The 14,572-nt window shown below is 49.9% G+C and overlaps 1 protein-coding gene across 1 annotated transcript; it reads left to right on the forward strand.

Annotated features, from left to right (window-relative positions):
* Positions 1-8,696: 8,696 nt before the first annotated feature.
* On the forward strand, positions 8,697-12,653 carry LOC123072101 (inactive leucine-rich repeat receptor-like protein kinase CORYNE). Its single transcript, XM_044495660.1, has 2 exons — positions 8,697-10,309; positions 11,873-12,653. Exons 1-2 carry the CDS (start codon positions 9,336-9,338, stop codon positions 12,180-12,182), a joined length of 1,284 nt encoding a protein of 427 aa, XP_044351595.1. The 5' UTR covers positions 8,697-9,335; the 3' UTR covers positions 12,183-12,653.
* Positions 12,654-14,572: the final 1,919 nt, after the last annotated feature.

The following is a 14,572-nucleotide window of genomic DNA, read 5'->3' on the forward strand; positions in this document are numbered from 1 at the left end:
GAGGAAGAAGAAGGCGTGGGTGAAAAAGGGGAATCCTTATCCCTTTATAAAGGCGGTAGAAACTGTGCGCCTCCCCACTTGCCCCATAAACTCGCTTATTTCCCAAGCGCCGCGTTGATAGTGCGGTTGGGTTACCCACGCTCGTATTAATGAGAATCCCGTGATAAGGGTGCACGATCTCTGCTTTGACAAGACGTGCCAATAAAACCGCCTCGCAAAATGTGCGGTAGCAGGTTGAGAAAAACGGTTTGTATAATGACCGGGCCACGGCGTGATGTCACGCTACAAAAAGTTGTCGGCAGATTAGATTTGTGGAACATTGTGCTCTCTACGGTGGTATATGGAATTTGTTTTGCAGAGCCGGACACAATTCATGTGCTCAAAATCTACCTTGGTGTATTCGGAGAAGGAACCCGCCTTGCAATGCCGAAGACAATCTGCGCGCCGGACTCATCATCATTGAAGCCTGGTTCAGGGGCTACTGAGGAAGTCTTGGATTAGGGGGTCCTCGGACAGCCGGACTATGTACTTGTGCCGGACTGTTGGACTATGAAGATACAAGATTGGAGACTTCGTCCCGTGTCCGGGTGAGACTCTCCTTTGCGTGGAAGGCAAGCTTGACAATTCGGATATGTAGATCTCTTTCTCAGTAACCGACTCTGTGTAACCCTAGCCCCCTCCGGTATCTATATAAACCGGAGGGTTTAGTCCGTAGGACAAGAACAATCATAATCATAGGCTAGCTTCTAGGGTTTAGCCTCTACGATCTCATGGTAGATCAACTCTTGTACTACTCCTATCATCAAGATCAATCAAGCAGGATGTAGGGTATTACCTCCATCGAGAGGGTCCGAACCTGGGTAAACATTGTGTCCCCCGCCTCTTGTTACCATTAGCCTTAGACGCACAGTTCGGGACCCCCTACCCGAGATCCGCCAGTTTTGATGCCGACAGGGGGCGCTTGCCTGGAAGCTCTTTTGCACAGGAAGAAGGGTCGTTGGTGATGTAATCGTACACAATGGCATCAGTGCTAGCGCTAGCCTAGCCACAGTGTATGGCAGTGGGGATGGGTCAAAGTCAACATCCAATCAGTAGGTCAACAATCAACCATCAAAATTGACCTGGGTCAAAGTGTGAATAGTGAAGGTGGGGCCAAACAGGGGCATTGACTGATAATTTAACTAAAGTGCTAAACATGTTTGTATGGTGATAGGAACCACGTGTCATTGGCTATTAGCACTAGTTAATTGGATTGGCGCCATGTGCCAGAACACATAAGTGCACATGGCTGTGCATACACATGCATGGCAGCACCTAGTCACACAGCCATGTACAGAGGGCTTGGCGGCCATGCCCAAGAAGCGGTAGCAGCAGCAATACACAACAACTAGCAGCCGTACAAAGCAGCAGCAGTGCAAAGTAGCCAAGCATCAGAGCAGGGCAAGGAGCAACATCTAAGTAGCGGCGGCAGGAGGGAGTAGCAGCGGCAAGGGCAACAGCAGGTAGCAAGCAGCGGCAGCCGAGCATCAGTAGTGGCAAGCAGCAGCAGGCACGCGGACGCGTGTACACGCGCAGGGCGCGGCCAAGGCCTGGCCGGCGCGCGGGTTGGGCGAGATCACGGCCAGCAACTAGCGGTAGAAGTAGAGCAGCAGCAAGCAGTAGCGTGTGCGGGCAGCGGCGAGCGCGGCCGGGCAGCGCGGGACGCGTGCGCGGACGGGCGCCGGTGGCGGCGGGGCGCGTCGTGAGCGCGGGCGGGCGTGGGACGGTCAGAGTGGTAGGCAGCGGCAACGACGACGAGCTCCACGGCCGCCGGTGCTCGGGTAGGTGCGGCCGTTGTGAAGGAGCACGGGATCGAGCGAACTAACGCAATAGAACTAATCTACGGGGGCTAGCGAAGCTAGTGGATGCTGTTGGTGCCGTGGCCTTGCCGAACCCTAGCTAGTCCTCTCTCTCGCTCTCCTGTTGTGCAACGGACCGAGGAGGAAGAAGGGATGGAAGGGGTGGACACAGGAGTTTTTCCCGGGCGCTCGAACGCCCGCCGCCGCACGTACGGCCTTGTATTCCACAAGCACAAACTCGTCCCCAGCACCAGTACGTGGCTTATATAGCCGGACTCACACCAGGCACAGCCGGAGGCACTCACTCCAAGACTTGCATGCACACACACTAACCTGGCCGTCACATCCGGCTGCTAACCACGCACGCACAAATTACTCAGCCTAGCATGCGCTAACCACCAAGCCCCATGCATGCAACACTGCGTCTCCACTCTCGCCAGCGCCCGATCCGCACGTCCTAGCCAGCTCGCACGACGCGCTCACACGCGGCTGCTATGGCTTGGATTCCCAACAGATCACTAACGGCTGCAGCAAGACTCGGGTACACACACGCCACGCTCCCGATCCGTCCCGCGCGCACACACGCACGCCCGACGCGATCGTGGTGGCTTATGCCCAATACTCACCCCCCCTAAGCCACCAACTACAGCAGATGAGTCCATCATCGTCGATGTCGCCATGGCCGTCGCACCGCGCCGCTGCAGCCTCCGCCGCGCAGCACCCCATGTCCCGCGCTCCTAGGCTCGTGTACACGACACGCACGCACGCAGTCGCCATGGCCCGTGTCCAGCGCCCCGATGCGGTCAGTCCTCCGCTGCATCTCCAGCACAAGCGTCTCCACGGTTGTCACGCCGAGCCGCCGCGACCTCTGCGCCACCATGTAGGTCCTTCGCGACCTCCTCGTCTCCGTGACCGTCATGCCCTTCGCGCGCACTCCCCACGTCCCCGCGCTCCCGCCGTGCACGTACGCGATCTGCGCAACCAGGTCCAGCGCCTCGACGCGGTCCAGTCCCGCGGTCCTGACGCGCCCGACGCGTCCGGTGCGCACCCATAACACGCACCGGTCGCGCCCGGCTCGCCACCGCGCGTCATTCGCCACGCTCCGCACGTCTCCATCTCGCGCCATGATCGCGCTCCGACGCGATCAACGCGGCCGATCCGGCGTGTCCAGGAGCTTGGCCTTCTCTCCGCCGAGCCACGTCGTGCCACCATAGCCTCTGCGCCACCATGCAGGTACGCCGCGGCCGCCGCGCTCCCCGCATGCACGACATCACCGTGCTCCGCCGCCGCACGGGACGAGCGCCATCGCCGGCGAGCTCCTACGAACCCGATGCTCTGATACCAAATGTTGTTGCCGCTCCTGCCTCGCCGCTACCCTCCTCTTTCTGGCACTCAGCTTGCTCACTCTCCCGGTGGCTCACTCAAGGAAGAAGAAGGGAGGAGGGGGAAGAACACGGAGTTTCTCCAGCGCACGAACGCTGCCGCCGCACGTACGACCTTGTATTCCACAAGCAAAAACTCGTCCCCAGCACCAGTACGTGGCTTATATAGCCGGACTCACACCAGGCACAGCCGGAGGCACTAACTCCACGACTTGCATGCACACACACTAACCTGGCCGTCACATCCGGCTGCTAACCACGCACGCACTAACTACTCAGCCTAGCATGCGCTAACCACCAAGCCCCATGCATGCAACACTATGTCTCCGCTCTCGCCAGCGCCTGATCCGCACGTCCTAGCCAGCTCGCACGACGCGCTCACACGCGGCTGCTATGGCTTGGACTCCCAACAGATCACCAACGGCTGCAGCAAGACTCGGGTACACACACACACCACGCTCCCGATCCGTCCCGCGCGCACACACGCACGCCCGACGCGATCGCGGTGGCTTATGCCCAACAGATGCTCGTGTGTGACCTAATGGTCACCGACGTGATGCCGGTGATGGCCTCGTGTAGCGACAGTGTGCGTGCATCGATGGCTAGAGGTCAATTGCGAGTAGGGGGAGAGAGAGAAGACGGAGTGGATCGTAGGGAAAGCCACCGGGAGAATTGATTTAACCCCCCCCCCACACACACACATTTAGCGCATAAGGAAAGAATCTGGACTTCACAAATTTGGAATTGCCAAATCTGCCCTCGTCCAATTTTCCTCAAACTCACGAGACAGAGGCCTGAGGTCTGGCCTGTTTTTCATTCTATCTCCCCTCCCCTTCCCGACTTGACCAAGCCGCCAGCCGCCAGCCACCAGAGCCATTTTTTTCTCATAGTAATAACATTCAGATCTGTACCATTTTTTGTTGTAGGTTGTGAGGCACCAAATGGAGCATACTTGTAGTTCAACTAGTGGAAAAGTGACTAGCATGACATCTCAATCATGGGTTGCCGACAAGGCAGTAGCTATGTTGAAGAAGGATCCAACCGTTGGTGCTGTGAAGATACTTAAAGACTTGCAGGATGAGCATCATGTCACACTTAACTATCACACAGTGTGGAAAGGCAAACAAAAGGCAGCAACCGGCTTATATGGGAGTTGGGAAGAAAGTTTCAGGATGTTGTACAACTACAAGGCTGAAATAGAATTGAGGTCTCCGGGGAGTATTGTTGAGATTGATACGACCACACATGAAGGTGAAGTGCATTTCAGCAAGCTATTTATCACTTTCAAGCCTTGCATAGATGGTTTTGTGAATGGATGTAGGCCATATATTAGCATAGATTCAACTCATTTAAATGGAAAATGAAAAGGTCAGCTAGCTGTAGTCACTGCATTGGATGGTCACACTTGGATGTTCTCGGTGGCGTATTGCTTTATTGAGTCTGAAAATGGAGAGAATTGGGCTTGGTTCATGAATCAAGTGAAGAAGGCAATAGGGGACCCTCTGGTATTGGCTGTTTGTACTGATGCTTGCAAGGGTCTTGAAAATGCTGTTAAGAAGGTTTTTCCTCAAGCTAAGCAGCGAGAGTGCTTTAGGCATATGTGGCATAATTTTCAGAAATATTTTCATGGCGATGTGTTTGGAAGGTTGTGGCCTGCTGCTAGGGCATATAGGCCGGAAGAATACTAACATCACATGGCAAAGGTATTTGATGCATCCGAGAAAGTATATCCTTACCTTAGGGATTACGATAATCTATTATGGATGAGGTGCATGTTCAACCCAACCATCAAGTGTGACTACATAAATAACAATCTCACCGAGTGCTTCAACGCTTGGGTGCGAGATATCAAGGACTTGCCAATTGTTCAGCTAGCTGATAAGATTAGAGAGATGATTATGAAACTATTTAGAAAGAGAAGAATGATTGGAGAAAGATTTACAGGGATAATACTTCCATTTGTCATACACCAACTAAATGCAAAGACTCGAGGACTAGGTCATCTCAAGGCTAAAGCATCAGCTGATTGGAGCGGGGAAGTGAAAATGCTAACAAAGAGGATGAAAGACATGTGGTCAAAACTCTCACACATGAGTATACATGTCTGCAATGGCAGCAAACGGGCAAGCCTTGCGACCATGCACTAGCCTTCATAAATGTCTTGCAAGCTCGCAACTTTGTTAACATGGAAGACTATGTACATGAGTACTACTCAATTAGCAGATTTAGGGCAGCATATGAAGGTGTAATTGAGCCCCTTACGGACAAGAATCAATGGCCACACGTGGACACAGGCTTTGTGTTGCGTCCACCAATTCCAATAGGCAAGAAGAAAGGTGCTGGAAGAACAAGAAAACAGAGGATAAAGAGTTGGTGGGAAGGTGGATCAAGGAAAGGATCCTTGAATAAATGCAAAAAATGCGGGGAGGTAGGACATAGAGAAGCTGGCTGTCCTCAAAATGGAACAAAGAAAAGGTACATAGTAGTACTTGTTGTTGTTTTCTATCTATAATATCATGGTTCTTTTACATGAAAATAGTTCTAATTGCTTCTTTTTGTAGGAAAAGTAGGGGGAAAAAGAATCCATCTCCATGGTTTGATGTTTCAGTTAGCAATGTCGTTCCATCTACACCAACCAAGAGCAAGAATGATGCCACTTGTAGCAGTCCTGGAGCTGTCATAAGAAGCTAAGCTGCAGCTCAAGCTAGTCCTGGACATGTCACAAGGAGCCAAGCTACTACCCCACCACCAAAACCTCCAGCAAAAGGAAAGAATAAGAAAATGACACCTAAGAGGAAGAAACTAAGCGACCTATGAGCTTGTTTGTGGCTGTGATGAACTCGGCTGTGGGTGGAGACTCACTTTTATTGTTGTGTATGTGAGGTGCAAACTCACTTTTATTTGCTCTGTATGTGAGGTAGAGTCTCACATTTATTTTGCTGTGAGGTAAAGATTCACTTATTTTGCTGTCATGAAGTCCTGTATGTGAGGTAAATACTCACTTATTTTGCTGTCATGAAGTCTTGTAGAACATGGCTGACTTATTCTCTATGCTATCATTGAATCATTGTGACCCTATATTATTTCCAGCTTGTTTGTGTGGAAGGCTATTGATTACAGCAAAATCATGTCAATTTTTTTTGTGAAACATAGCACACAACTTTAGAAAATCATGTCATTTCTTATTTGGCCAAAATATTTTGTGGTTTCAAAATTCGGACAAGGTACAGAGATGTGACTTTCAAACAGAGGGGTACTTTTGTCTATTCCTATTTCAATATGTTAGTTATATACTAACAAAGTTGTTAACAATGCCAAAGGGGGGTACCAGCAACAACTAGACAGAACTGCGGGGGGGGGGGGGGGGGAGGGGTCAGAGGAAGGCAAACTAACAAAGGGGCTTAAGATCAAATGTGTACGAGCTGGGGGGGGGGTAAAATCAATTCTCACAAAGCCACCGGGATCGGGGAAGCACCGGGGATGGCGAATTGGTGATGGAAGCCGGCATCCCGAGGTTGAAGAAGACGGCCAGATGGCGACGTTGTCGCACAAGGTAGCTCGAACCCATGCCTGCGCAGCCTCTGGACATCCTCACGAGGCTCAAGGAGTGTAGTGGCCGCGGGATCGACGAGAGGGGGCGGCGGTGGTTGCGGCTGCAGATACTGCAAGGAAGGGGCGACACGAGGGAGAAGGGATGAGTCCTGGGGTTGGCCAAGGGGCTCGAGGAGGGGGGGGGGGGGGGGGTTCAGCCTAATACTCCAAGGGGACCGGGAGATGGCCGGCACGCGCCATGGCGCGTCCATGGCCGGTTGGATGCCCTCCACGATCCCTTGTCTCCTGTAGAGAGGTGGGAGGAAAGGTGGAGGTTGGCTGGTCCGGCTATTTGGCTAGATGGGCCAATGTGCCTAGTAGATTAGGTCATTTTACTTTATTTATTCATTTATTTATTTCCTGTTTTGCAATTTCTATAAAAGTAAAGGATTTTTAGTTCAATAAGGTACTTGCACATAAATACGTTGCAATGCTATGAGCTAGCACAGCAAGTTAGAACTTATTTTGAAATGTGCAAATATTTATTTAAATTGAAAAGGATCAATTAAAAGTTGTTGGTCCAATTTTAAACATGTTAAGGGTATTTTAATAATTCCAATAATATTGGTTTATTCATGACAATTAGTTATTAAAGTTTTGCAACACAGGGAACATTTTTGTTTCACCGCTTGAAGAAATAATAATTTGACTTTATTTTAAAATTGAATTTGAGTTTGGTTCGGATCAAAGTGAGGTTTAGAAAAATAATTGCGATGACATGGCATCATTAGTGTGTGGTTACTGTAGCTTAGCTACCAGGGTGTTACAAGCTGGCTCCAAAAGCTGAAATTATGGATTCGGTGGGGTTGGGAGGGGTTCAGAACACGCCCTTAGTAGGTTATCTTCTCGTCTCTACTGGTGTGCAACCTCAGGTGAACAATATCTCGATAGACCCCAACAAATCGTGCATATTAGTAGGTTCTGAACCGATCTTTGACTGAACCCATTCTCAATTGTGTCAACCCAGCACATTCGAACAGATGTTGCCGTGAAATTAGTTCAGTCGCTACCTAATTTCATTTGCCAGGCTTTGTTATTCGTGTTGTAAACTGTTGTTGAGCTGGAGATATGCTCCTTTGGCGCCCTTCAATGTTCGAAAGAAAAGCATTAGATTTTGGACGGCATGCGTGACTGTCCACTCTTGCTACTACTCGAAATAAAAAGCTCGCTTATCTAAAAAAAAGCACACACGCATGAATCTCAAAAAATAAAAAAGCACGCACGCATGGGACGAGATTGATTTTCTAAAAGAAAGCACGGGACGAGACTGAGAGGCGGGCCCGTCTCACGGCACGTGGGCGAGGTGGCCCCCACATGGCAGCCAGCAGGGCAACGCGAGGGCCGAAAAGAGGGTGGAGCGAACAAAAAGAAAGCGGCGGGAAAAGGAGCCAAATGCTCTCTCAAAGTACGGGCCTGGGGCATAATTACCTCCCCTCCCCCACCCTCCGTACCCGCTTTTTACCCCACTACTAGGTCCGCTAATCATAATTTTCTCTGCATCCCCTCTGCAGATGCAAACGAAACGAGCAACAGTCCATTCAGCGGATAACCACGTCTCCCTGACAGAGAGGAGCGGCTAAGAAATTTCCACAGGAACGAGAGGTTAATAAGCAGTCGGTCAAAATTCGGTTTACCATTACCGGCGCAGGATGAAATTTACCAGATATGGGCGGAAAGGGGAATTGATCGCGGCAACAGTGGCGCTACGTCGTGCGTGTGGGGGACTTTGAGGAGGGACAGGGGCTAGAATAGGTTTTCGGGGACAGGGTCTGGGCATGGCGCGCGGTTATCCACGCGCCCCTGCTCCGTCTCGGGCTCCCCCTCCCCTCGTCTCCCGTCCCTATGCTATCTGCTGCCGCTAGAGCCACCCCGAGGAATGAGACCGTGGTAAACCCAACCGTGGTGGGGTGGGGAGGGAATCCAGGCGGACGGACGGACGGACGAGGGAGGAGAATGTCTGGTTCCGGTCTTCATGCTCTGTCCCGTGGCTGCGTGCGTGCGTACGTGCTGCGAGATGCGCCGGCAACCCAAAACCAAAAGGCCTCCCTCGCCCTTTTGATTCCCCCACGCCAATGCCTTTGCTGCCCCCCTGCTCTGCGCCGTGAGAGCCTGGGATTGTTTCTCTTCTCGCCCCGCCGTTCCGTTTCGACTTAAAGCTCCTCCCGAGGAAGCTCGCCCGCCTGCTCGTCTTGGTAGGAGGTGCGGGCCGCGTGACGGTGAGCTCTCGCACGCACGCCTGCTCTGCTGCTGCTGTGGAGGAGGAGCAGGGCGACGTTTTCGCCGTTTCCGTCTTCTTCGTCGTCGTCGTCAGGTATAATTTTGGCACCCTGCGAAGCTCCTCCCCTGCAAAATCTCCGGCCCCTCTTCATTGCTCGTTTCCGTTTCACTGTCCCCTTCCGACTGCAATAAATCTCCCCCGTGTTGATAAGCAAGAACCATGCAGAAAATGGCATCTTGATAAACCAATCTTTGATCCTATTTCTTCTCTCCACTCCGCTGCCAAATCGGTTCTTTGGTCCATCCAATGGCGCCGGGAGCCGGGACGGCGGCGGCGACCAAGAACCCTACCAAAACCCTCGCCGCCATCCTCCTCCTCGTCCTCCTGCTCGCCGACCTCCCGCTCTGCGCCTCCCAGCCGCCGCTGCACTCCCAGCCCCTGCCCGCCACCCAGTCCCCGGCGGCGCCCCTCCCGCCGCCGCAGCCGAGTGCCCCCCACGCGCGGGCCGGCGGCGCCGCGCGCCTCCGCCGCATCGCGCTCGGCGTGCTCCTCGGCTCGCTCGCCGGCTTCCTCCTCTCCCTCGCCTTCCTCTACGCCATCCGCGTCGCCGTGCTACACGCCGGGAACGCGCCGGCCGTCGCCCGGGGCCCCGTCTCCTTCACGCCGCAAATCTCGCCCAAGAGCCTCCAGGGCGCACTCCCCTCCGCGCGCCCGCTCGCGCGCGGGCCCCGCGGGACGTACCACAAGCTCGACCTCGACGGCGACCTCACCGTCGCCGTCAAGGTGCTCGACCTCGCCGCCGCCAGCCGCGCCGAGGCCTCGCCCTCGCCCTCACGGCCGGCGAACGGCTCCAACTCCAAGTCCGACATGCGGAGGGTGCAGCGGCAGCTGGAGCTGCTCGCCCGGGTGCGGCACCTCAACGTGATGAGCCTCAAGGCCTACGTCCGCGACGCCGACCGGCTCTCGCTCGTCTACGACTTCGTGCCGGGGGGCAGCCTCGAGGACGTGATGAAGAGGGTGAGGTCGCAGCAGGTCAGCCTCAGCTGGGACACCAGGAACAGGATTGCGGCCGGGGTGGCCAAGGGACTGCGCCACCTGCACTTCGAGTGCAACCCCAGGATACTGCATTGCAACCTCAAGCCGTCCAATGTGATGCTGGAGGAAGGCTTCGAACCGGTGCTGGCGGATTGCGGCGTTGCGAGGCTGATCGATTCCGGTTCGCCTGATCCGCAGTCGTCCGGCAGCCTCTACACCGCTCCAGAGTGCTACCAAAGTAGCAGGTAAAAATCCATGCGTTGTCTTTTTTCAGTTTTCAGTGCTCAATTCAGCTAAATTTAGTAGTTTGCAGATTGCAGTATTACTATTTCTCAAATTGACAATTTGGTTTGCTTGTCTGTTCATTATAAATGATATGAGGGGAAATTAAACCTAGGATATGCATCATTATCACTGCAAGGAAGGTAGCTCTAAAATAAAACTTATGCCGGATTGAGATGTTTGTTGTTAAATTTTGTATTTTCTAAAAACAGATATCATGTGTGTACATGTTCACATGCTGCATACTCAATTTTATAGGTACTAAGCAAACAACTCAATGTATTTCAGATTGCTAGAAATCTGCGATGTCTGCTATTGGCACTGAATAGCTTAAATTTTAAGCTATAAATCATTATATTATTGGTAACACATACTTATACATCTGGCAACTAACATGTGTAAATTGTGTAGTGATAATATCATGTCATTTTCTTATTTGAACCATAAGCATTGCAACATTATATAATAGTATATACTACCAAAACAAGTGTTTGACATTCCATTGCATTATTGCTTGCATCCATAGTTTCATTTGATTTGTGTCCCCAGTTAACAGTGCGTAATAATTGGCTAGCAAACACTGTTGTCTGTTTCCTTTCATTAGACTCTTCTGAATTTGGTTTTCTAGTTATCTGACTGTGTTGACGATAAGTAGACTTCACTTCCGTGCCATTTGAATTTAATCAGTGAAATGAGCAAGAGAGAAGACATAAAGCATATTAATAAAGAATACCACAGGGCTTAATCGAAGGTACCCAGCTTTCGCTTTTTGTAACTGGAGAATCTTTACTTTGTTAGGGAACCTGCATCTAACCTTTTTGAATTACCTTTGATTGTTAAGCTTTCCATATATTCCCGCATGAGCACATACAGCTGTTGGCCCACCCCCTGTTCTACTAAAAATATCGATATATTTCGTTCTAGCCTCTTGTATATAAATCAGAGAATAGATGCTTTGAGGATTGGTGTTCTATATTCTTATTCCAATCTCGTTCAGATAAGTACATCATCAGTAAACTTATGGGAATTTAACGTGCAGAAAAGGACTTTCAAGCAGGCTACTTTAACCAGATCAGTAACTCATGATTTATTTATTTATTTTGTCATGGTTGATCATCAATTTTACAACTTTAGCTGTCTGTAATATAAAACTTCAATTCCACTGCACTTGGTAGGTTGGGCGATAGTTCCGCTTAGGGGCTATGTTGCCTTTGGCGTTTTGGGCTGCTGTGCGGCTTGTGCTCGGCTGCTTTAGATCTCAGGGCGTGCATCGTTCTGAACGTGTTTCCCTGGTCAGGTTTCCTTTCTGGTAGCTTGTAACAGACATTGTGGTTTCTGATATATGAAAATCGGAGAGGCCGCTCTCTTTTTCAAAAAAAACAAAAACTTTAGTGGTCAATCCTAATAGAGCTTGTGTTTTTCTTCTGTTAGATGGTTCAGAACTTCAACATCATGTACTGCCATCCATATGTTTTTCAGCTCTTAGGTGTTTCTGAGTATTTAGATTCAAACATTTGCTGGTGCAGGTACACAGATAAGTGCGACGTCTATGCTTTCGGCATGATCCTCGGCGTTCTGCTCACTGGGAAAGACCCCTCGGACCCATTTTTCTCGGGAGAAAGCGGACGGGGCAGCCTGGCTCGATGGCTCCGTCACATGCAGCATTCCGGCGACATGAAAGAAGCGCTGGACAGCAGCATTGTAGGGGAGGAGGTCGATGAGGAGGAGATGGTGATGGCCATCAGGATCGCCATCGTGTGCCTCTCGGAGTTGCCAGCCGATCGGCCATCCAGCGATGAACTCGTAGCCATGCTCGCCCAGCTCCACAGCTTCTAACCGCCGTCGAACTTCAGAACACCCGCATGATCTTCCATCTCGCAAGTCTCGAGACGACGCCGAGTGGCGCACGATCATCAACCGCCGAATTCAGTGTCCTGGGCTGAATTCAGATGGAAGCCAGCAATGTAGAGGCCAAGCCAAACAAGTGTGGCAAAATAGCTGCCCATCAGCTTCATGGCACATGCTGGTGGTTGAGTATCATGTAAGATGATGATGGTGATGTTCTGGCCATGAATGAGCCTGGGGACAACAAATGTGCATATATGTAGTGGTAGTATGTGTTCTGTAGAATGGTGCATATCTTGTTGGATCTCCCTTTGCTGTAGGGGGAGGGTGATGTTTTGGCCTGTGCATTGACCCATCAGAGACATGGGCCCCTCTCTCAGCTTGCCCATGGCCTGGTGTCCGTCCGTTCGACAAGCGACGTCGGGCCCATCACAGGTTTGGGCATCATTTCTCTTCATGTCACATGTCTCACCAATCTGACTCATCCTAATCCGTACCGTACCTGGCTGTTTGCCTCTCAAGTATGTGTGTGTGTGTGTGTGTGTGTGTGTGTGTGTGTAAAATGTAGCCATGTTCAGTGCATAATATGGTCCTGGATGTGTAAAACGAGAACCGTCTGCTTGGTGTGCGAAGTAACAGGCTAACAGCACAGCATATCGCACAGTAATAACAGGCTAACAGCACAGCACAACGTATTTATTCAGATACATTATAATGAGCACTTTTTCTGCCCTCTCAAGCCATCAATGCTTCTGGCCATCAGATCTACGAGTTTAAGAATTTTTGGCCGTTGGATCGATTTGCAAAAGCTCGCAAGTAACCACAGATTGCTATGCGAGCTGGGCCGCTGCTCCCATGGCAAAATGGAGGATCTGCCATTATTTGGGCCTGCTGGGCTTTAGATGTCCAAGAGACCAACGGAGAAAAATAGGGCAGCGTTTGCAGCCGCACGTCCCCTCGCGGAAAAAGGTTGTTCTCTACCGTCGATCTCGCGGGCCGACGAACCGATCTCGCAGCGGCACTTTTCAACCGATCTTGCGGGCGGTTGATATTGTTCAGTAATTTGCTAATGTTACCGTTGAAAACTAGTACTTCCTCCGTCCGAAAATACTTGTCATCAAAATAGATAAAAAAGGATGTATCTAGAGGGAGTAATAGACATGGCTGCAATGAGCAGTGTTAATCATAATCAAGCAAAAGCGGGCAAAAAAGAGCAAGTGATATTACACCATCAAGCACGAATCCTTTATTATGTGCATGTAGATAGCCTCTTAATTTACTTATGTTGTAATGCATAGACTCATAGCCATAGCACCGATCGAGCATGCACAAAATGACATATGCCTAAATTGGTAGATCAGTGCAGTTCTTGTAGCACCTGCATACAGTCACGTAGCAGCGGCCTCTGTCATAACCCTCTCTCTGGCAGACCACATTGCAGGTGCCGTGCTTTACACACATGTTGCCATCCCAGGTTTGGCTATCATGACCTTCACAACCATCAGATCCCATCTCTTCTGCATCCATTAGCAAACAATAAGAATCAAGTAATTAAGTTAACTTGGATTAGTTTGAACTAGAGATGTGTAGGTTAATTGTATTCCTACCAGATGAAAGGACAAGCAGCATCACCAACCACAAGCATATCAATGTCTTGTTGGTTCCCACTTGTACTTTACCCATGTTCGTCATGTATCAATGATGTATTGTCAGATATTCTTCCAAACTCGAACATATGAAAGTATGAGTACGTTCATGATTCATATATATAGTTAAAGTATGTGGATATTAAAATGGTTATTTTTATGAGATACTAATTTTTGGCATCAACGCTTATCCAAATGGTTATGTTTATTGACGTCCTATGTTTGTTGAAGAGCGAAACTTAGCTAGTATTGATGTTTAAATTTAGGCGTCAATAAATATTAGTTTGTTTATAATTGTACATGCATTTTAACCCTTTTTTTGTGAAGAAGTTATTTAGGCATTAATTTCTCTCCATAATTGATATAGGAAAATTAAAAATTTCCTCCCAAACCTTCCAGGATAACTAAAGACTTAAATTGGTACCAATTACATAGCACATACTCCCTCCGTCCCAAAATAAGTGTCTCAATTTTGTACTAACTTTGTGTCTAGTTAGTACAAAGTTGAGACAGTTATTTTGGGACGGAGGGACTATGTATTGATGGCACACCCTATTCTTAAGATCAAAATGTATTTGAATCAGACTAGTCTATAGGAATTTAGGCCCCTTAGAGAAATTTGCTAAACAAGCCCTAACGTTCAAAATAAATATGACTATATCATAATTTTCACTTATAATTATATAACAAGGACAGAAGTACTTATGCAAGCACGGTAAATCGAAAAATGAATGC

This window comes from Triticum aestivum, chromosome 3B (assembly GCF_018294505.1).
Source record: "Triticum aestivum cultivar Chinese Spring chromosome 3B, IWGSC CS RefSeq v2.1, whole genome shotgun sequence".
Taxonomy (NCBI): domain Eukaryota; kingdom Viridiplantae; phylum Streptophyta; class Magnoliopsida; order Poales; family Poaceae; genus Triticum; species Triticum aestivum.